Below are 22,833 nucleotides of genomic sequence, written 5' to 3'. Positions count from 1 at the left end.
TAGGATTTCTTTCTAGGTCCCCCTAACACCTGCATTTTAAGACACGAAAGCAAAACGCTGCAGTGGCCTCTGCTGGAGGCTCCTGCCTGACTCCTGACAGATGAAAACCCTGCCTGGGGTCCTGGCTGTGCAGCTCCCTCTTTCCCTTGTCCTGAGCCCCACAGCCACCCCGCGGGGGGTGGGCGTGAGGCCCCACCCAGCCAGCTGCTTACCCAGCTCCCTCTTCTGCTGACCCGCTTCTCTGGCCTCTCCTGGACTCCTCAGTGCTCTAACTCTGGACATTCCTCCCTGCTCAGTCCTTGGCCCCCACCCTTCTTTCTTCTCCCAGGGCTTCAGCTGAGTGGGTGGCCTTGTCCTTCACAGGTTCTAACTCTCTTCTCGACTTCTCTGCTTGACGCCCTGTTGTCACTTTCAATTCATAAAAGACTCCTTCAGTGCTTGCTGGAGTGACACAGCCGCAGTGACACTCATGCACAAACATACACACATACACCCCCCTCCCCCCACAACACAAAACAGACAAAACCTGGAAAATGAATGAATTACTGTACACGGGAAAACAACCCTAGACTCACCTGACCGGCTCCTTGGGGTGCAGGCCTTTAGTCAGTCTCTCTCTCTCTCTCCCCCCCCCCATCTTGAACCAGCCACCTCTCCTCATCTCCGGGCTGATAGTAACGAGATGAGCTGGTTTTGGTGAGTGTGCTCTCCTTGCCTGGCCCTGGGCTATTGTGCCCCTGGAGTAGCATTTCCAATCCCATGAGGTGGGCTTGATGACGCCTCTTTCACAGAAGAGGAAACTGAGGTTCAGAGCTATCGGCTCACATCTCTTGCATGTCATTTGTTCTAAGTACTTCAGATGGATTATCTTGTTTAATCTTTACAACAACCAACGGGTAGGTAGCACTGTTGCCCCATCTTATAGTGAGGAAGCTGAGGCTCAGAGAGGTGGGGTCGCTAGCCAGGGTTCCACGCCCTGCATGGAGCTGGGTTTGAACTTGGGTCTGTCCGAGTCCCACGCCCTTCGTGCTCCCTCTCGCCCTGTCCTGCCTGCTTCTGTGAATGCTTACCCATGTTTGTCTGTACTCTCCCTGGGGCTTTTAGCCCCTGCACCAGAGCCATCTTCTTTTATGTGTCCCCCTGGTGCCTGGTCTGGTGCCCCACGTACAATAGGCCCTCTAGGGATGTGGGCTGCATTTCCATGGTGACCAGAGCCTAGGGAGACTGAGTGGATGTGACTTCCATCCCCTTCTCTAGGGGCTGCAGGCTGTGTTTGGACTTGGGCCCGTGCACAGATAGAATGCCCCCGATGGCACAGGGCCCTCTTTCACATTCAGATGCCAGAGTCAGAGGAAGCTGGCAGTCAGCTGACTTCCAAGAAGCCTTACGTACATTTTTCTCTTCCTTTCTCTGCCTGGGTGGAGGAGTCATTGGCCCTGTTCCTCTTTGCAGGTGTATAAACTCCTTTATGCTTCCCGGCTGGCGGATTACGGCCTTGTGTCCCAGGCCCTGCATTACTGTGAAGCCATCGGCACGGCCCTCCTTAGCCAGGGAGAGAGCAGCCACCCTGTGCTGTTGGTGGAACTCATCCAGGTGGGCTTCTCCAAGGCTTCTCTGCAGCTGTTTTATCTTCAGCGTTCAGAGCAAGCGATTGCAAAGCAGCTCAGACTCCGCCTTTCATCTTCTTTGAGCCTGCTGTAAAGTAGGAGCCCGTGGCTGCCTTTGACCATGCATGCATGCCCAGACGTGATAAGCCGAGGCCCGACACTGCAAAGAAGGATGCTGTGGCTGGGGGGCGTGGGACAGGGGCACTGGGAACCGGGTGTATGCAAAGCAAGACATTCGTTCTTGCATCTGCTGCTCTGGTACAGACTACACGCGAAGGCGAAACATTCTAATTATAAAAGCTGGGCTTAGAGAATATATTTTAGTGATTAAAACAGGAAATGCCTCTTATTAAAATGCTTTTAAATGCATGGAATACTTTATCACATGTAGGGTACAGTTAAGAAAACAAAACATAGCAACTTTTAGTTCCTGGGGAAGAAAACAATCAGGCAAATGGTTGTTCCAGTTAATTGAAGAAAAATACATTAGCCGGGGAGTAAAAAGGCAGCCTACCGTCAGTCTTTGCTTTCGACGAGGCCCGAGTGTTAGGGTCCGTAACTGGTGAAATCCGTGGTGCTGAGTTCCTTCCTCTGCGATTTCTGCCGATGGGATGGTGGTGGTGGTGAGCTCAGGGACCCAGGATGCAGGAGGAGAGTTTGAAACTTCATAATGGGATAGAGTCTTGCAGTGCAAAGCAGTCCCCGGCCCAGCAGCGTGGGCATCCCCTGGGAGTTTGTTAGGAATGCAGAGTCTCAGGCCCTGCCTGGTTCTGGCATCAGAATTAGCATTTTAACAAGGTCTCAGGTGGTCCTATGAGCACAGAAGTTGTGTGTGTGTTTTTAATCCACACCAGAGGGGAGACGTGTGTGTGTGTGTGTGTGTGTGTGTGTGTGTGTGTATTTTTTTTTGAGAGAGAGAGAGAAAGAAAGAAACATTAGTGTAAGAGAGAAGTATTGATTGGTTGCCTTCTGTACGCACCCCGACCGGGGATTGAACCCACGGCCTTTTGGTACGTGGGGCGATGGGACGATTCTCCAACCAACCGAGCCACTGCCCGGGCATGAGCGTGGAAATTTCAGAAGCACCTGTACAGAGCAGACGGCTTTGCAGGGACATAAAGCCCCGTAACAGTTTCTCCTCACTTTTCACTTAGTATTTGACACCCAGACGGGCTCATTGCTTATGTACTTTGCAGTTTGGGGAAGACACCTGCTGGATTTGCTCTCTCTCGGTTACACCCTATAATCTAATTTACAAGTGAGCTGAGGTGCTGTCTCTTCCCTTGCTGCATCTTTCCCCGTTTTCTTTCCATTTCTCTTACTTCTCTCCCCCTGTTCCCCTCTGGTACGTTCTGCCCCACCCGTCTGGAAACCTGGCACAGCTAGCAGAGAAACTGAGGCTGTCAGATCCTCTGCTGTTGGAGAGACGCCGGGGAGAGAGGGACCTGGAGCCAGACTGGCTCGTGCGCCTGCGGAAGCTGCGCAAGGAGCTGGAGGTGAGTGTGTGTATGTGGGGGGGTCAGTGTGTGGGCCCTTTCCTTCCCTCTGAGCTCCCCTTGGCACAGAGGATGCAGCACTGACCTTGGCAAGTCCCACCCCATGGAGGGCCCTGGGGTCCCCCATCACTCATGAGGCCCTGGGAAGGGGTGGCACTCAGCCTCCGCTGCTCCCTCCCTCCTGGGCCGAAACCTTTTCCTGTGTTCGCTTGTGAGGCCGTGGGGCCCTTTTCAGAATCATTCCTGCCACACTCTCTGAGGTTCCAGAAATATGTTTTATGCCGATCAAGGCTCCCATCTCTCCGTTAGGGACAATGGATCAGAGTGGACCCGCGCCAGCCACTTTCATGTAATGTAGGGCATTTGCTTAAAAGACTTTGGGGCCTTTCCTTTTTGTTCTGACAATTGCAAAAGCTGCTGGTAGTAATTGTGACAATAATTGGAACAGGGCTTTCTCCATCTTCTTTCTCCTGCTCCCTCTGAGAAAGGACAGGGTGGATTTCTAAAGGCCCGCACAGCCCTCACTCCCTCCGGGTGCTGCACGCGCTGGGGTGGTGAGTTCCTTGCACTTGCCCCGTCCTGGTCTTGGTCTCCTGGGCCCCTGGGCCCTGCCAGCTCTGAGACTAGAAGGGCTGAGGCTACAACCCTGCCCTCCTGACCGTCACCTGCCCCCAGCTTTCAGCTGAGGGTCCTTCACCTTGTCACTCCCGCTGGTTTCTTTTTGACTTAATTTTTAGACCATCATTCCCTGACCTTGTTTTTCTTTGTGTTGCTTAAAGGACTTTTCCTTTATTTTAAATAGCAAAAGGCATCCGGAGGCACTGAGGACCCCCATTCTGCTCACTCAGATATTTTGGGAGCCCGAGGAACAACAGGTACCCAAACTGATGAGCCCTGTGTGTAAGTAGCTGACTCTCGGGATCTGGTTATAGGAGATGACATCACTGAAAGCATGTTTGCCCCTCTCTTCCTGGAGCGTCTTCCTGACCCGGGTCACTCTGACCCAATGGCCCAGGCACCTTCTCCACACGGCTCCAGGGGCCACAGTCATCCTGACACTTGTAGGTTCCTACACCTCCTGCTACTCAGGATGCCCCTGAGTGTCGGGTCTGCAGACACTATTGCCCGCGATTAATTCTGTGCCCTTTGTCCAAATTATACCCCATAGTGGAGCCAGAGGCCCTTCTCTTGAGTTCCGGCCACTTCCCGCTCTTAGCTCTTCCTTCAGGGATGAGTGAAGGGGATGGGTGAAGGGGAGGGCAGGTCTTGGTTTCTGTTTCTTGGCTTTGCTGCTCTGTCACAGAATCTGGGGAGGCGAAGGGCTGGAGGAGAGCCAGGCTGGGTGCCTGAATGGCCGTTTCCTCTAGGAAGCCGCTGTGTCTCCTATCACCCAGTTGAGCAGGTGGGTCAGCCCACTCCAATCCCGTGACCTTGGGCCAGTCGTGCCCAGGTCCCATCAGCAGAATGGCAGAGCAAGAACGAATACCACTGAGGGCCCTTCCAGGGCCAACACCCCAATTCCTTAGGAGCAAAGCCATCAAAAGAAAGTTTATCCAAATATAGCAAAGTGTGGCAATAATTACATAAGATGGTAACTTCTGTCCTTGCAGCACTGGTTTGAGGCTCAGAAATCACACAAGTGGTGAGGGAAATGCTTTTGCAAACTCTAAGTCATCAGCAGTGAGCGGTGTCCCAGCTGCTGTGTCATTCTTGTGATCACATGCATGGGAGCCACATCAAGGGGCCCGTCCCTGTGACTGCTTTCCAGAGAGGATGTGGGAAGCAAAATACGACATGTCAGGTCTCGCTTCTTTCTCTTTGCCCTGTGTCCTTAGAAAACACCTTGTACCAGGATCTTCCGGGACGTCATGGTGACTCAGAGGCCACTGGGGACCCCTCAGCCTTGTGGCCGACAGTGGAACCCGTAGGCCCGGCTTGGCCCAGCCCACAGCAGCCTTTTCCCCTCCAGCCAGGCTCCTACCCAGCAGGAGGAGATTTGGGACAGACGGGGGTCCCGGTGCCTCTTTACTCAGTTCCTGAGACCCGTCTGCCAGGGACTGGTGGCAGCATGGCAGTGACAGAGGCTCCCGGAGGAAGGACCTGGGAGGAGACCCAGCAGACACACCTGCCCCCTGGTAAGACCTGTGCTGGGTTGGCAACCTGGGGTTCTGAGATCTGAAGGGGAGGAGGCAGATGAGTGAGAGGCAGGGACCAATGGTGGGACTGGTCAAGACCTGAATGGGGGTGTGCACATGTCGGAGGACCTACTGTGTGTCAGCTCTGGTGCTGGTGCTCTGCATACATCTGGGGGAGATTGCTTTCTCCCTTCCACTCAGCTCTCTACTGGGACAAGCACAGCGAGAGCAACAGCAGCCCCCCTGTCCTCCCTGGGATCACACAGTTTCTAGGAGAGAGGCTGCAGGGAGAGAAGGGAAGGAAGTACCATCTGCACCCTGGGCTGCAGTGAAGGTCAAGTCCTGCAAAGGGCTAAGAGCTCGCTGCCAGCAAAGGCCTGTGCTCCTGTCCTGGTTCCAAGTGTCTTAGCCCCTCAGGCCTTGGACAACAGAGCTGAGTGTGGGTGAGCAGTGCTGAGTGTCACCAGGGACATGCTGGATGCAGCCAGGAAGATTAGCTCCTAGACCTGAGATAAGGGCCTATCTGTGTGGGACACACACACGAGGGAATGGCGGGAGGACCCCTGTGTCCTAGCTCCATGTGGCCCTGACTTCCAGGATTCCTAAGGATTGACTGTGGTATTCAGGATAGAGACGGGGGGGGGGAGGAGGGGGGATGACAGCGTGTCCTGGGGCAGCTGGAATTGAGAGGGCGGCAGGCGGACTGCATCTTCACTGTGATTCGCTTGGGGTTGGGGGCTGGGAGCTCCAGCAGCTTGGCGGTTGGGGAAGCCGACTGTCCCCATTACCTTCCTCAGGACGGACAGAAAAGGCACAGCCATGAGCCACAATTTTTGTTTCTTTCTGTGCCGCAGGAGAGAACACAGCATCTCAAGAAACCTTCCAGCGTCCTGATGGTCAAACGGTGGCTTCCAAACCGCAGGTGAGAGGAGGAAGCCCCTCCGTGCGTCAGGTTTTCCCAGCCATCTGGCTTCTTAGCCATGTGCAAAGCCCCAAGCACCAGCTCACCCTTCCCTGGGGCACCCGGTTTCTTCTTGTGTCGTCCTGCGCCAGGTCCTGAGATAGGGAGGCTGTGTCCCGACGCCCAGTCCCACCAGCCTGTGTCCCCGGGGGCGGGGCAGCAGGGCCTGTGTAGTTTGGCCTCACAGGCCTGCTCCTCTCACACGTTCTTCTCCCTCTCGCACCAAACACTCTCCACGCCAGGCCCCGTCCTGGGAGACTCGGGCTGTTCCTTTATTTTCATTTCTACCTTCCTTTACTTCCAAGAAGGGTCTGCAGCAGCTGCCTTTTCTCCTCGTGAGGCTGTGAGGTCCCTGTTTACTGAATCGTTCTACCTGGCGTTGAGTGAAGGCTCCCTTCCCCCCACAGTGGGCGGCACTGGTCCCAAATCTAAGATGCTCCCCAGCTTTGCCTGGCTGGAGGGGGACAGCACATAACTTTCTCAAGTAGTGACCGGCGACGGGCCTTAAAAACTTCTACACTTTATTTTTTCTTTTTCCAACTGAAAAAGTAGTACATTATTAATGACAGGAAACTTGAGAAATAAAGAATGAAATATCACTCATCACCCCCAAGTCAAACATTTTAGTTATTTTCTTTCAATACCTTTTTCGAGGATATAAGCATAAGGACTGCCATTGTGCTCTGGCCTTGCCCCGAGACCTCCTGCAAATCCCTGCATGTGGCCAAGCCCTGCCTGCTTCCCCATCAGCCAGGGGGGTCCCGTCAGACCACCCACGATGCGGTGAGCAGGTCAGGTGACGCAGCCCCCTGCAGGTGCCCTTGTGACCTGTGGAGGGCGATGCAAGTATCGGCTCTTGTTTCCTTTAACTCCAGGTGCCACTGACTCCCAGAGCACGAAACATCTCCGAGAACTCCACCGTGTCAGCCACGGAGGAGGAGGAGTCCTCGGACGAGACAGATAAAACGTCTCCCCCGAACGCTGCCCGGCGAGGAAAGGTAGGAGATGGGAGGGGACCCGCGGGGTGGGGGGGCCTGGGCCTTCTCTTCCCAGCAGACTGGGTGATCTGGGCTTTGGTGTGCCCCGCCCCCCATCTCACCACCATCACATTGGGGCGGCTAATCTCCGATGCACCCAGAGAATCCATCAAACTCCCTCTTCCCCGCCAGAGCTCAGGCTTTGGCTGGTTCAGCTGGTTTCGCTCGAAGCCCACCCACAGTGCGTCCCCCTCTGGAGACGAAGACTCCTCTGACAGCCCGGACTCAGAGGTAACTGGAGGGGAAGACAAGGAAGCTCCCTCTCCTGGGGGCCCTTTTGAGGGCGAGGGCCCGGAGCTGGTCTTGGGCTCTCCTCCAGGCTGGACTCTCTCCCAGGCCGGATGAAATGGAGGTTTTGTGAAGCAACAGAGCTGTGGGAAATAAATTGGCCCTGTGAGGGGAAAGTGGATGATGGAAGACCTTAAAAGTTAGAATGAAGGATTTTCACTTTGGGGGCCAGAGATAACTTGGGTTTGTTGAGCAGGGGAGTGGCACAAAGGAGCTGGAGTTTGGGGGAGAGCACCCTGGGTGGAGGCCCTGTGGTGGGCTCTGCAGGAATACAAGCCCCGTGGTGGGCTCTGCAGGCCCACGTGGACCTGGTAACCACCACCTCTGCCTTTCTTTCTCCACGAAGCAGGAGGCCTCCAGAGCATCTGCTTCCCTCGAGACTGGCTCAGGCCCCTCACTGACACCTCTCCCAGAGCCCCAGCCTCTGCCAGCTGCCAGCACCTTGTCCATGGGCACAGGTACAGCCAACCTCATGTCCTCTGGGCCATCGGTGGTCTCTGTGCTCCCCAGGGTACCTTCTGGGAGTGGGGCCTCCTCAGTCCTGAGCAGTGGAAGCAGCTCTGACTCATTGCTTTCTAGGTGGAGGTGAAGTCCCAGGACCAGCGACCAGTGGAGGAACCGCTGAGGTCCCTGGGAACGGAGGCTTGTCTGGGCTCCAGGTGAGCAGCCCGTGGGCTGGAGCCCAGGGTCACACCACATGCCTGTGTGTGTGAGGACTGACCCTCCAGCGTGGGGGCCCGACTCGTGGGGAATGTGGGGGAAGCTTCTCTGTGAGTTTGCTGGGGTTGCCACAACAAGGGGTCACAGGCCGCTCAGCTTAAACAAAGCAACGGAAATTTATTTCCTTACTGTCTGGAGGCTGGAAATCAGAGGTTGAGGTGTGGGCCGGGTTGGTTTCTCCTGAGGCCTCTCTCCTTGGCTTGTAGATGGCTACCTTCTCCCCGAGTCTTCACATGGTCTTCCCTCTGTGAGTGTCTGTGTCCCAATTTCCTCTTCTCATAAGGACACCGGTCATGCTGGGTTAGGGCCCCCCCTAATGACCTCGTTTTGCCTTAATCACCTCCTTAAAGACCCTATATCCAAATACATTCAGAAGTACTGGGATTTGGATTTCAACATAGGAAGTTTTGTGGGGGGACACGATTTAGCCCCTAAGTGCTTCCTTAGGTGAAATCTACAGAACTTCCCGTGTCCCAGTAGGAGCCAGAGCTCAGCAGCGCGCTTGGCAAGGGCTGTGGTAAACTCTTCATGAATATTCCACACTGACGTGGTTTCATGCTGATTGCCAGGAGAGCATTTTTATTTCTGTAGCCTGACTGGAGCATTCTTATAGTACTTTAGGCCTTTCAAGGAGTAGGATATTACTTTTTATGACGCTGTCACTATAACTTATAGTGGGTTTCTCTTCTCATGTGCTCCAGGGACAGCCACGCCTGAGCCTCTGCATTGCTGCCCTTATGTCAGGGTTGGCTGTGCCCACTTGAACCATCTTGGTTTGCTCGAGATTCCTGGAGTTCTCTTAAGAAACCCTTCCCATCTGCGTCTCTTGACTAAAGTTGACCCTCAGGGAGCCCTTGGTGTTCTGGAATCTGGGAGGTGGTGACAGGATATTTTATTTTCTGCCTCAGGGTGTTTCCTCGGAGCCCTACTTCAACCATGGTGCCCTGCTTCCCCCACCCACCTTGAAAGGGGCTGTTCCTCTCTACAACCCGTCTCAGGTCCCCCAGGTAAGGGAGCTCTGAGGGACAGGGCTTAGGACTGGTTTGGATTAAGGAGATCGGGGTTTATAATCCTAGTTTACCATGTATCACGCATGAGTTCTTGAGGGATGACTTAACCTTTCTAAGCCTCAGTTTTTGAATCTGTAAAATGGGCTTAGTGGTACCTATCTCACTGAGCGGTTGTAAGGATTCAATAGGGACATATATGTACATGAAGGGCCTGGCACACAGAAGAGGTCAATCAATGTTGCAAGTGTCAGTATTGCTCTTGACCTTCTATAAGTCTTGAGATTCGAGGGATACAATCGGCGTTGGTATCAGTGGTGTCCCTGCACCGTCATGCTGTCCTGGGGGGAGGGGATTATTGCAGATCTTGAGAGAAGCTGAACTCCCTGTTCCTCGGTGACCTGGGGCACGCTGGTGGCTCTCCCCACTTTATAAAGTAGAATTTCTTTTGCTCTGTTTAAAAGCCGGAGGTACTGGGTGGAAGTGAATAATCAGAACATCACACCAGGAAGCCAAGTGCAGCGGAGTAGACTCTCGGTTCTAGACTCTCAGGATGCCCTGGCTCGGTGCAGCCAGTCCGCCCTGGGAGGAGTCGTGCTTGGGGCGCTAACCCAGGGCCGTGTCGCCTCTCTTCCAGCTCTCCGCGGCCACTAGCCTGAGCCGGCCCAGCCGCCTCGCGCAGCGCCGCTATCCCACCCAGCCGTGACGCCCGCCCGCCCATCCCAGGCGGTCTCCTGGGGCACAGGGCTCACGCTGCTCTTCTTCCTTCATCCCCCGCCCCTTGGCTGCGTTGGGGCCCCCAGGAGGGCTGTGCTGGCCTATTGCCTCCCCTGGGCACGGGGACAGGCTCCCCCGGGACGCGGCTCAGTCCAGTCTCTTGAGATGAGCTTCACGCGATGGACATCGCTTCATCAGGTGGAAAACCTGGGCATAACAGCAGACTGGAGGCGAGCAGGATGCCATGGCGGCAGCACTGAGGATGACGGCCTCAGGTGCTCGGGCGAGGCAGGGACTATGGATGCACCACGGAATCAGCGAGGACCGGGCACCGCTGGGCTCCGCAGCAGGAGAGTATGCGGGGGCACTCAGAGCAATACCCTGGACCCATCTGACTCCTTCCTCAGTTATGGACCAATTCGTGGCTCTACTGAGTAAAAGTTTTTATACTAAAACTTCATTACTCTTGTCATAATTCCCCTTTCAGTGGCCTTTCAGCAGTTTCCCTGTTGGTCCTCGTTTTGTGCATATTTTTATGTAGTTCGGATTAATTATATTTCTCTCACTTTCTTAGCCGGTCCTATTTTTTCACATTCTGACATCTGGCTATCAAGTTAGATTGCTGTAGGCATCATATTGTCATGGTAACTATGGAGCCTCAGGATGCAGATGGATGGAGCATCAGTCTAATAAATGATGGAAAACATTTTCTAGAATTTCGCCCTTCCCTGGGAGGAGGAATGAGTGTTAATCCCTCCCTCCCTGTTTTAGGCCTTTGCAAATCGATGTTTGGAGGGTCACTGGAGCCAGAGAGAGGAGGGAGACAGCTTGGAAATTTCCATTTTTTTTCTTTCAACCCCCCAATAGAGGTGACTGTCAGTGTTTGTGAGATTTGCTGAAAATTGCTCCTCACAAAGAACATTTTTTTTTGGTATGTGTAATTGTACATACAGGTTTTGTACTCTAATGTACTGCAGTTCTAATGCTGGTAGTGATTAAACCAGATAATTTTATAGCAAACGCTCGTCTGTGGCACACTGAGTGGTCTCCTCCCTGAAGTCTCTTCTAATAACGGTTTCATTGTGTGATGGGTGCGAAGAGCTGGAAGGAGCCCTTTGTTAGCGAAGAACCTAGGGACTGATCCTCTTAACTTCCAAGTCTGCTCCAGTGTTATTATTTTTTTCAGTTAAGGAATTATGAACAAAAGCTCCTCTGATGCAAGTAATCACTTCATCATTTACATGGTGTGTATTCTGTTTTCTAAAAAGTCTATTCATCTCTCAGATTACATTAGGAAATGCATGCATAAATGTTTTGCATCTAGAAGGCCCTCGGTGAATGCCCTTCCCCTTTCCTTAAAAGACGGCTCCTTCCTCGGGTGCTACGCTGACACCCAGTGGCGGTACTAGGGCAGTCGTGGGTGAGTTCCATCCGAGTCACGCTGTCCAGACTTGAATCCTGTGCACAGTTCACCTTCCAGCCTTGGCCAAGTTCATGTAACTGTCCTGTGCTTCTCCCCTATAACATGAAGATGATAATTACAATAGTACCTACTGCAAAGGGACATTGCAAGAATTCAACGACTCCAGCTGGTAGAAGAGTACCTGGTACATGCTAAGCACTATGTAAGTGTTTTTTGTTTTTAAAAATGATCAGTATATAATCTGTAAGTAAGATCTTGACTGTCCTGTTGCTGAGACATATTACGCTGTGGATTTTTCATTTTTGATATAGGTATATAATGGGAATAATAATTTAAAACTACTCAACATGTGTCCTATTACTAAGCCACTTTCTCTTCCTGCAGCCCATCTGCCACCAACGCTGGGTCATGTGGCTTAGAGCCCCTGGGAACAAAGGCGTGGGGGGAAGGCCTGCCCCACAGCACGTTAGAGGGGGAGTGAGGACTGAAGAGGAAGGTGAAGTCGCAGATGCCTGGGTCCTCACTTCCTTCTCCTGCCGGGATTATACATGGAAAGCCACTGACTGCAGTGTTAATAAAGCAAGCACTGAACTTAGTTCTGTCCCAGGCTAAGGGAACAAATTTGTGGAAGGGGAAAGTCAGGGGTTTAGACACTAGAAAGGGAGGAGATCAGGGTATTTATGCTAATTCATGATCTAAGGCTTGTCCTCCCGCCCAAGTCAGACAGCGCCCGCTCATCTGCGTGTGGTGGGTTGAAATAAATCCTGTGGTTCATGGGTCAGGAGAGAGCCCTCTGTTGGGTCCAGTCAGGGTGTGACGAGCCAGGGTCACTCAGAGGTCTTGGTTGTTTATTAGCTTTTCTTAGCGGTGGTGATGCTGGTGAGGTTGCTAAAGGTCGTGGTCATTTTACAGCTTCAGCTGGTTAAACCCAGTTGTGCTAAAACAAAGCAAGTGCAGCTGTAAGAGAGAAATATTATTTTCTCCCTTTGCAAGATGGAAGCTTGGGCAGTAGAGCAGGTCGTGATGGAAATATGCTGCTAGGAACAGTGCGCCCGAGAACGCGGGGCTCACGGTGCTGTTCCTCGCCCAGGGCTTGAGAGAGGCTGCGAGCCGTGAGGAGAGGCTGGCTTTGGTGTGGCATCTCGTCCCAGGTGGCTTGGGAGCCATAGCAGCTTGGCCGTGGGGATGACCGTGTCTGAGGCAGGGCCTCAGCTCCCTGCAGCCCGGGGTCTGCGGACTCCTGCAGGGAATGATCGCACAGTATCCCCAAAGGCCACAGGGACCGGCTGTGCCCCAGCAGACACCAGGCCAGGGCGGGGCAGGCCAGCCACCCGAAAGCAGTGGGGCCCATTGTCTCTGCTCATCACCATGAACCGTTTTGGGGAAAGAGCATAAACAGCCCTCTCTTTAGGAAAAGGGAATTCCCGAAAGACACTGTTTAAAGGGGGAAGAGGCAGGTATTATTAATTGCAGGTTTGTTTCTATTCCCCCTGCTCCTCATGGGGCGCCTTCCTGGAGGAAGAATAGCTTTAGGAAATAAAGAGGCGACATTTTCCTTAAAAAAAACCGGAGTGGTTACGTGCGCATTTGCGATCCTGCTATATACACATAATTTAGTATTTATACGAAAACATTTAAACTTAATGTTCAGTAACTTGGAAGAGAACAAACCATTAAGTTCCGTTTAAGTGTCTTTATCATACATAACCACTCCGGCCTTCTGTCTGAGCCTTTCCTGTGGCTACCAAACGGCCAACAAGCCGAGATTCCTGCCACCTCTGCTGTGCAGGTTCCCCTGGGCCCTCGCCCGAGCCTCAGGGTGCTCAGGGCCAGAGCCTCTGCCAGCTTGTTTTCCTCCCCTAGAAATCTCCTTTCTCTTTGGTCTCTCCCTCTGAGCAGCCGAGAGGAAGAGCGAGGGACTGCACCCGCCTCTTCACTAAATCAGAGTCCTTTCCTCCCAGGAGGAAATACGCCAAACACCCTCCGCTCGGGAAGGGAATAGGTGGGTAACTTGGGTCTCACTCACGGGACTTCCTGGGACACTAGCCACAGAGGGTGGAAGGGACGCGCCTTTTCCCGTCTTCTGTTTGCCACCTTGGGCTGGCAGTCCTATACCGTGATTCGCACGCAGTGGGGTGTCAGGTGCCCGCCCAAGGCTGCCTCTATACGGGGCCCCCAGGCCGCCTGCTCCCATGAAGTAATTACACCGGGCACCATTCATTCAGGTCCTTCAGAAATGGTCCCTTAATGAGACTGAACGTTATTTTGGATGAGGGCTATCAGCATATTAAATGTTTCATTACAGTCTCACTGAGTAGGGGAACCTGCTTTCCATGCTTTCTTCCTTTTTGTATCTATCTCCAGGTAATAGCTGTACTTCGCCGAAACTAGGTCAACAGCAGTGTAACTCAGGCTTGACCGACCCGTGCGGGCTGCTTGATATTTCAGCGTGAGCTGCTTTCACCATCTTAGAAAGAGCCGATTAAGTATCCAATTTTAAAAGAATCTCGAGAGAGGGGGATTCCATGGCTTCCCTTGAAGCTTCGGCCTAGAGTTTCACACCCTTGAACACTAGGAAACCATTCCTAGTACTTTATACCCAAATCACTCATGTGGCTCTTTAAGACTCTCAGCTGGTCCTCAGCGGAGATGGAACACAGCTGCTCGCCACCACCTGTGCCTGGCACGCTTTCACATGCTGCAAGGACGTTAAATTATGTCTCAGCGTTTGAAATGAAGGCTTACAAAATGGGTTTTTCTTGACCAGAGGTGGGGATCAAACCTGCTAAATGCTTGCAGTTTTTTGGTAGCTATAGTGGCCACCCATTTTGAGTTTCAATAATAATATTTCTTGAGTATTTGCTTTGTGTCAGGCACTGTGGTATGCATTCTATGAAGTATATATTATTATTGCAACATGTTATAATCTGAAAACTCAGGAGAGAGATCCGGTAATTTGTCCAAGGTCACACAGCTCTAAGGATGGAGCTGGGATTGGAATCAAGGTAGTCTGACCTCTGAATCTGGGCTTCTAGCCACATTGTCCGTGGACATATGTACATTTATTTGTTCACTTAGTCATCAAATATTAACTGAGTAACGTGTCCAACATTGCACTGCTGTCCCAACAAGAGGATCTTGACTCTTAAAATACTCAGAGTCTAGTGAGGGAGACAGACATATAAACACAGACATTACTGCCTCATGTGATAACTGTTATATTTAAAGCTATAGTCAGAGAACTTAGTGCCCTGCCACCCCTTAATAATATAGGGGTTTCATTTATTTATATAATTTGGGGGCTGATAGGTAATAGGACCAAATTGTACCACCTCTTGTGGTTAAGATCAAAGTCAAATTCATTGCTAGTGTGTGTGTAGAACAGCAAATCTGTCGGCTGGAGTTTGAAGTGTTGCTGAGAAGCAGCGGGTGTGCGTGACGTCTGGGGGAACAAGGGTGAGTGTGCCCCATGATCACCAACACCATGGGCAGTGGATCTGAAAGGGAGAGCCTGTGATTGAGACTCGCCAGGCTGCTGCGACACAATCTTCTTGCTTCCTCCTGCCCTCTGCAGGATTCTGAGGCAGGAGAAGACTGAGCGTTGCAGTAGGGGGTCTCCAAAGAAAAGGGTTCAGGGTGGGGAACGTGTGTGATTGAATGTGTGTGCACACACGTGGACTCCATCCCACGAGGGCTTTGCCCCGATGTATCTCTCTTAACCTAAGCTCCACCCCCAGCCTTTTATTTCGTCCTCCTCACGGTTGCTGTTTACTCCCAGGAGTGGAGAGAAGATAGACTCTCCACTAAGCATCTTGCAAGTGGCCGATACTGTGGAGACACCCGGGGAGGCCCACTCACCAGAATGGGCATGTCACAGATCCTATGCCAGCAGATCCAAACCTTTGGCTAGGAAATTTTAGCTAGTTTTTAATGTTCCCTGGCTCTCAGAAATCAAAGGCCTTGACTTTTAACAACTTGTCTCTGAGTTTTAGGAGCCCATTTTGGAATATAAACGATCATCACTGTTTCTTTTTCACTGTTCTTGCGTTCTGCAATCATGATTTGCGGTCAGGAGGACATCGCATTCGTTGTCCCGGATGGAGCAGAAAGAATTTGAGTTTTGGGTTTCAAGATTTCGTTTCCACCTCTTTGGGTATTTGGATGGATTCCCATGAAGCAAGAACAAACCAGAGTCTTATGGCCATGGCATCTTTAGGTAATTTTTCAGCTTCCTCGCTTTGCAGGCAATGACAACAAACCATTAGTCATCCCGATAATGCACATCAGTTAATATCTTGAGTCAGGGTGCAGTTGCACTTGCTTTGTGAACAGGTATATTACTGACAAGCTGCAGATACATTGACATTTGCTAAATCAAATTAGTTTTTAAATGCACGGGAGTAGCTTGCAATTGAAAGTTAATTGATAGTAAGCCTCTAAAATAAAGAATTATTTGCAAAGAAAACAATCACTCCCATTTATCACTTTGGAGAGGCAGGCTTTGTAGTCTCGGGGAAGACACTGTAGTAAAAATAAAACTTTTGGTCCTAGGCTCACATTTTCCACTAGCTAAACGGGTGACTTTAGGTAAGTTAATTGAATTTCTCAGCATCCCCAAAATTCCTCAGCTAAAAATTTGGAGTCGCTCATTCAACAAACATGGATGTAGGACCTCCCAGATGAGTCAGGAGACAAGTCCCAGGGTAACTGTTGCTCTAGGAGCTGCTGGTGTGTGGCTGAAGCCCCTGAAAGTCCCAGGGAAGCAGGTGACTGGGAAGGTTCTGGAAGAGGGAACTTCATTGATGAAAAGACCACGGCCTAGAGAGGTTAATCAATTTTCCTAAATCCCTTTACTTAAAGTTCTGATTTCCAGACTGATGATTGTTTTCTTTGAAAGTGAGAACATAACATAAAATGTAAAGCTTTTTCATTATTACATTGAGGGTGTGTTTGTAGTAATAAAACCAGCAGTAATAGCAACAGATTTTGTGCTAGGCATTGTTACAAGAATTTACATGTGTTTACTTATTCAATTCTCTTAACTAGAGGAATTAGGTGGAGAGTTCAAATAACCTGACCATTTCACAGCTAATGATGGAGCTGAGGAAGCATCCTGCTATGCTCTTCATATATTGTCTTCTTTAACCCTTAAGACATTTCAAAGAGGTGGCTTTATTAGCCTCACTTCGTAGTTGAGGAGATGGAGGCCCAGAGAGTTTAAATAACTTCCCTGAGATCACACAGTAAGTGGAGGAGCTGGGATTTGAACCTATGTAGTTGGGCCCTAGAGCCTAGATCCTTACCTCTTGTTTACTTAGTTTAAAGTGGGTGTACCTTGAGAGCCTGTTTGGAGGTTCTATCAGGGTGAGTGGATAAAAAAGCTGTGGGACATTTACACAATGGAATACTACTCGGCCATAAAAAAGAAGGAATTCTTCTCTTTTGCATCAGCACGGCTGGACCTGGAGAGTATTATGCTAAGTGAAATAAGCCAGTCAGAGAAAGATAAATACCATGTAATCTCACTTACCTGTGGAATCTAATGAACAAAATAAATCGACGAACAAAATAGAGACGTGGATACATGGAACAGTCTGACGGCTGTCAGAGGGGAGCGGGGTGGGGGGGATTGGATGAAAGAAGGTGAAGGGATTAGCCAAAGGACATATATGGATAACCCATGGACACAGACAGCAGTGTGGTGATGGACACAGGGAAGGGGGGCTGGGGATGTGTGGAGGGGGGCCCAAGTGGGGGGAAATGACATCTGCAATAATGTCACAATAAAAGTAAAGAAAAAAAATTATAGCATAAAAAAAAAAAGTAGTTGTACCTATTTTGCAAACCAGGCAGGACCACTGAACCTTACTCCATCTCACAGCGCTGTCTCAGCTCAGCTGAATCTCTGTTCCCATTTCCCATCTGCCACTGAGGGACACCACTCATATGGTCTGTGTCTATGCATATGGCTATTTTTGCTGTTAGACTTGTGACTTCTCAGGGACAGGGGGATATAGCTTACTCATCTTTGTATTTCCAGGATCTTGCCCAGTGCCTATGCCTCATAAGGGCTAAATATTCAAAATAGACCCAAATAAATACTTTCCCACCATAAAAACATCAAAACTGTTTGCAAGAAAATGTCCACAAATTATTTTTGGCCGAGAGGTTGCCAGAAGGGGCCATCCTATTGTTAGACTCTGAGCCATCGCTGCATCTTTTAGAAGCTGAGACAAGTCTTGGTATGTAGTAAATGCTAAAAAACATATCTGTGAATGAATGAACGGCTCAGTGAGGGAGGCAAGGGGCACAGATGAGAGGATCACCACAGCTCTTGAGAAGCTGTCCACGGGAGAGATGATGGAGATCTTCGGAAGAGGGAGCCCTCTGTTCCTTGGAGAGACACCCGGGAGGCCGCTGATGGAAGGGAGGTGCCTCGCTTGAGGTCAAGGCAAGTAATGTCCTGCATTTACAACTCCTCATTTGACCCTCAGTGGTGCTTATTTCTGGCAGAAGCATTTCTTGGTTTTAAAACGTACTTCACCCCTTTACAACCTATGTAATTGCTATTGGAATGCTTTGCCCCGGTAGTGTCTTAATTAGGTCAAATTTTATACCAAGGGCCTTAACTTAATGCTGCATTTGCAATTCTAAGGCCTCTCCTCTCAACACTGCCAGGAAACGTTCACTTTTTCTAGATGTGGGGACACCCTGACCCAGGGTCTGTGTTCGAACTTTTCCGGGGGGTGGGCTGGGGAGGGGGTCCAGGGGAGCTGGGCCAAGGGAGATGTGTGTGCCGGGAGAATCATCTAAGTGCTTCTAGAAAGAAAACCCCATCTCTAAGTTATCCTGCTCCGAGCACTGCTTGGATGTTGCTTGGATAATTGCAGGATCCAAGGCCGTTCGTGTTTAGTTAAAATTATATAGTTTTGCTCTCTGTGCTTTTTATTTTTTTAAGCTGTCTTTTAATTATCTGCTTCTTATCAAGCAAAACATGCCCCGAGAGTTACACCCTTCCTTCCCCACCATGCCACCCCAATAATGAGACGTAAGCCATCTGCCAAGAAAACAAACACAATATAAAAATTACACAAATACATAATCCCCGACCCAGAAGGAAAGGAGCAGCTGCCACCTGGTACCAAACAGAACAGAATTTAATATTTATCCAGCAGAGAGGGTCCCCAATAGGCCGTAATTCCACCATGGGTGGGGGAGATTGAGGGGAGGTCAGGGATGAAAATCGCCTGCACAGGCCCTGGCTAAATAGGGACACGAGGAAATCAATTCAGCAAGCTCAGTGTTGCTATCCCCTGCCACAGGGTGCATTCAGGGGGCACCTGAGGAGGCCATCAATCTGTCACCGGAAAGGGGAGAGATGGGAAATGGAGAAAGGAGGTAATTGAAATTGAGTTTCACCGGGGTTTTTCCTCCAGCTGGAAGTGTAGCTAGAGAAATAGGGAGCAGAGCCATCCCCAGGGTAAGGGACATTGGGGCTTTTGCCACTGGTCTTGGGGAGCAGTGCCTGGGAGGAATGACAATCTTCTCTGGCTACGATGTTTCAGACAAGTCTCTTTGGTCCTGGATTGGGATAAAAATTTTCCCCCTTCCCCTGAGAATGCACTTCCTGTGGCCTCAGTGGATTTAGGGCTTGCATTGATTTATATATAACTTGTATCTAATTCCTTAATCAAACGCTCTCCAAGTGAATAGAAATTCGGTGATTAGAAATTGTGCAATGCATGGAAGCTAGTCAATCTTCCGTTTTATTGACGAATTGCGTTGTTAAAACAACTAAGCTGGTCGACGTGACAGTTCTTTCTAAGAAAGAGGCAGTTTACAGAGCTGTGTAAATCAGGAGTGTCCTTAAACTGTGGTTGGGGAGACATGATTTGGCAAAATGTCTGCCAATAATGTGGAGTATTACAGCAAATTACCCGGTTTACACATGCAGGCAAAGCTTCGTTTCCCTTGCCATGTTTGAGAGCCAATAAAGCTTGCAAATGTGAGGGGAGCCGGCGTTTCTGCCTCTGTGCAGCTGTTTATCAGCAGCTTTTTAACACATTTTCACATATTAATGAGGTGGCATAGCAGTTCCAGAATTAGAACAGTGGGATGTATCATTGTCTGCCTTATCTGAAGCTCCCCTGCTGTCAGCATCCTTAGCTACCAGGGCGTGTGCGGTGGAAGATGGAAATTGTGGTGGGTGTGGCACGTTCACACGACGCCTCCACCCCCGTGCCCCCAGGCCCCTCACCTCTGACCATACCCGCATGGCCCCTGGCACTGCTATTCACAGGCCTTGTTGCATCTTGCAGCTTTGTCTCCTTGTTTCCTGACTTGCGTGTCAGTGGAACTTGGAGGTTCTTCCTCTGGTTCCTAAAATGGTCCCTGGTGTTCAGTAGGCGCTCCATAAATGTTGAATGAATGAATGAATGGGTAGGTGGGCGGATGAAAGTGCTTGTTCCCTCAGAGACTGCCCTCCTACCTGTCACTGTAGCTTCGAGGAACAAAACAGGTATGGGCATAGCTTGCCTCGAATTTGCATACAAATGGTAAAATGGCAAATGAGATCTGTAAATTAAGAGCCATCAGAGAACTTACTGAGCATTTAATCCAGAGGTTTCCAAACCTGCGGCCAGGGTGAGCACATTCATTTACAGCACGTTTTCAGCAGTCTCAGTGCCATGAAGGAAACAACAATGTAGGCGGGGGCCGGGCGGCTCAGCTGGTGAGAGCATCCTCCTGAAGCGCCAAGGTTGTGCGTGGAGGCACATATAAAAATCAACCAGTAAGTGCATAAAAAAGTGGAACCGGAAACTAAGGTTTCTCTCTAAAATCAACCAATAAATTAAAAAAACAAAACCCTAAAAATAATAGTGTAGTGAGTTTTCATGGAGCTGCTTGAACTCTCTGTTAGAATCCTGAGGTAAGGCCCTTCTACTTTATTTGACATTAAAATGCGCTTTCTTTTATGCATGGATGGTAGTAGTAGATGATAGCATTAAAAAAATGCCTTTACTTAGCAAAACAAATAGTTTCTTTTCTTTTTTTGCTTTTGTTTTTTGGGTAGGGAGGGGAAGTTTGATCATTCTGTGAAATCCTTACATCTGTAACCGTTGCTTTAACTCATCCCTTTTTTTGGGGGAAAAAAAAAAAAAATCACTGCTATTACCTGCTGACCTTGAGTGAGACTGTGAGCTGCTTAAAAGAATTAGCTCATTTCAGCTAATGAGATGCTTCCGGCCCTCCGCGTGCCTCTCTGTCTTGTCTCTTCGGAACAGGGATCCAGGCTGGGTCACACGCGTCCTGCAGGAACGCCATCGCTAAGCTGTCGGGGGTTCCTGAATCCCGGTCAGTCACCAGAGCAGAGGCGCGGGCCCCGTTTACAGATGTCTAATGCGCTGTCCCCTGCAGACGGAGTTGCTGTCTCTTCCGGAGGGGACCGGCCGTGCGTGTGCTCTGCCTGTAAACAGAGCGCCCCTCTGAGCTGCGAGAATCCAGCTGGTGACACGCGGGGGGACCCGCCTCGACGCCCCTGCTTCCTCTGAATCCCACAGCTCTTACCCTCTGTGCCGCGCAGCATCACCTTGGTTTTACTTTGTCTTCCCTTCTCTGTTTATTATTCACGAGGCTTATCTCCCCTGAATAATGGGGGCTCTCCATTTGAATCCAGCTATTAATTGATAATTTTTTTTTTTTTTGTAAACACAGTCTTTTCTGGAGGCCACTGGCTCTGCTTGTTGGAAAGCTCTGAGGTCCCGTCCACCTGGCTTCCAGCCCTGGCTGTGTGACTGATGGGTGACAAGTGTGTGAGTGAGCCCTCGGTCTCGCAGCACCCAGGTCCCCAGTGCTAAGAGGGAGTCGCAGTGCTGACCCGCGCCACCGAGAGAAGGGCCGTGAGCATTAACTGCCTAATGATGCCAGTGAAACATCATCATTATGGTTAATACTAGTCTTCGGTTCTAAATTTTTTTTTTTCTGAAAGAGGAGAGGCAGAAAGGCTATTTAAAGAAACAGTGAATAGAAGGCTACGGTTTGCTCTTAATTCCGGACTGACTTGGATCAGAATGGCATAAGCAGTGGGGAAGCAGTCCAGAAGGTAATTATTTCTCCTTTGGGGCACACGAAGTCTTCTCTTTCTCTTCCTCTCATCAGGAAAAAAGGAAGAAAGAAAAAGTGGGGGAAATGAATCCTCTTAAAAAATAAGATGATTTCTGTATGTCAGGTCTGGAAACAGTGCTTTCTAAAGCTCTAGCTACCAAAGAGGCCGAGCCAAACAGACAGGAACTGGAACAGAGCTGACCTCGGTCTCCAACATCTTGAAGCAGGAGGGGCTGCAATAATGTTTTGTTTGTTTGTTTGTTTGTTTGTTTTAAAAAGCCCCTTTAAGTTTTCTTAGAATTTTAAGAGTAAAAGGATTTTGGGAGATCCAAGGATCCTTGTCTAGTGTTCTTTCTACTTGTGATATACACTAGGGGTTCCCCAGTTGTTTCCTATGGCTGCTGTAACCGGTTATCACAAACTTAGTGGCTTAAAACAACACAAATTTATTATCTTACAGTTCTGGAGGCCAGAGGTCTGAAATGAGCCTTAGGGGGCTCAAACCAATGTCTTAGCAGGGCTGGTTCTTTCTGGAGGCTACAGGGGAGGCTCTGATCCTTGCTTCTTCCAGCTCCTGGGGGCTGCGACATTCCTTGGCTTATGGCCTCACCACTCCAATCTCTGCTTCCATCATCACATTGCCTTCTTCTTTTCTCTATCAAACCTCCCTCCACTTCTCTTATAAGAAGGCTTTTAAGCCCTAGCTGGTTTTGCTCAGTGGTTAGAGTGTTCATTGGCCCGTGGACTGAAGGGTCCCAGGTTTGATTCAGGCCAAGGGCACGTACCTCGGTTGCAGGCTTGATCCTCAGTCCTGGTGGGGCTTGTGCAGGAGGCAACCAATCGATGTGTCTCTCTCACATCCATCTCTCTCCCTTTCCCTTTCTCTCTCCCTTTCTCTCTCTCTCCCCCCCTCCTCCTCCCTCCCTCCCTTCCTTCCTCCCTCCCTTCCACTCTCTCTGACAAGCAATGGAAAAAATATCCTCGGGTGAGGATTGAAAAGAAAAAAAAAAAAAGAACACTTTTGATTACATTGGACACCCTAGACCCCAGGATAATCCAGGGTAATCTTCCCATCTCAAGATTCAGGCCTAAGAAATAGCAAGTGTAAAGGCCCTGAGGTAGAGCATGCTTGGCATGTGAGTGACAGCCAAGAGACCGGCATGCTGGGGGTGATGCAGGGGAAGGGAGCAGTAGGAGAAGATCCCAGAGAAGGAGGTAGGGGCAGGTCATATAGCATGTAGAGGTCAAGGTAAGGACTTTGACCTGTACTCTGAGTGATGGGAATTCCTGATGGGTTTTTAGCAGCATTGTGACTGACATGGTTTTCCAAGGATCACT

The 22,833-nt window shown here is 50.2% G+C and overlaps 1 protein-coding gene across 3 annotated transcripts in view; it reads left to right on the top strand.

Annotated features, from left to right (window-relative positions):
- Nucleotides 1-9,957, top strand: part of SEC16B (SEC16 homolog B, endoplasmic reticulum export factor) — a 28,094-nt gene extending 18,137 nt beyond the window's left edge. The window contains exons 15-25 of one of the 3 annotated variants that reach the window (XM_087828131.1): nucleotides 1,453-1,593; nucleotides 2,990-3,103; nucleotides 3,906-3,978; nucleotides 4,939-5,238; nucleotides 6,093-6,160; nucleotides 7,075-7,197; nucleotides 7,369-7,467; nucleotides 7,871-7,982; nucleotides 8,104-8,183; nucleotides 9,153-9,251; nucleotides 9,889-9,957. In XM_087828131.1, the coding sequence (XP_087684257.1) occupies nucleotides 1,453-1,593; nucleotides 2,990-3,103; nucleotides 3,906-3,978; nucleotides 4,939-5,238; nucleotides 6,093-6,160; nucleotides 7,075-7,197; nucleotides 7,369-7,467; nucleotides 7,871-7,982; nucleotides 8,104-8,183; nucleotides 9,153-9,251; nucleotides 9,889-9,957 (1,278 nt within the window). Of the gene's footprint in view, nucleotides 1-1,452; nucleotides 1,594-2,989; nucleotides 3,104-3,905; nucleotides 3,979-4,938; nucleotides 5,239-6,092; nucleotides 6,161-7,074; nucleotides 7,224-7,368; nucleotides 7,468-7,870; nucleotides 7,983-8,103; nucleotides 8,184-9,152; nucleotides 9,252-9,888 lie in introns of all 3 variants that reach the window. The other 2 variants (XM_016205019.2, XM_087828130.1) reach the window with 2 other exon arrangements.
- The last annotated feature ends 12,876 nt before the right edge of the window (nucleotides 9,958-22,833 follow it).

This window comes from Miniopterus natalensis, chromosome 19, assembly GCF_054644295.1.
Source record: "Miniopterus natalensis isolate mMinNat1 chromosome 19, mMinNat1.hap1, whole genome shotgun sequence".
Classification (NCBI taxonomy): domain Eukaryota; kingdom Metazoa; phylum Chordata; class Mammalia; order Chiroptera; family Miniopteridae; genus Miniopterus; species Miniopterus natalensis.
Note: the sequence above shows the minus strand (reverse complement) of the source record. Positions and strands in the feature narration are given on the sequence as shown.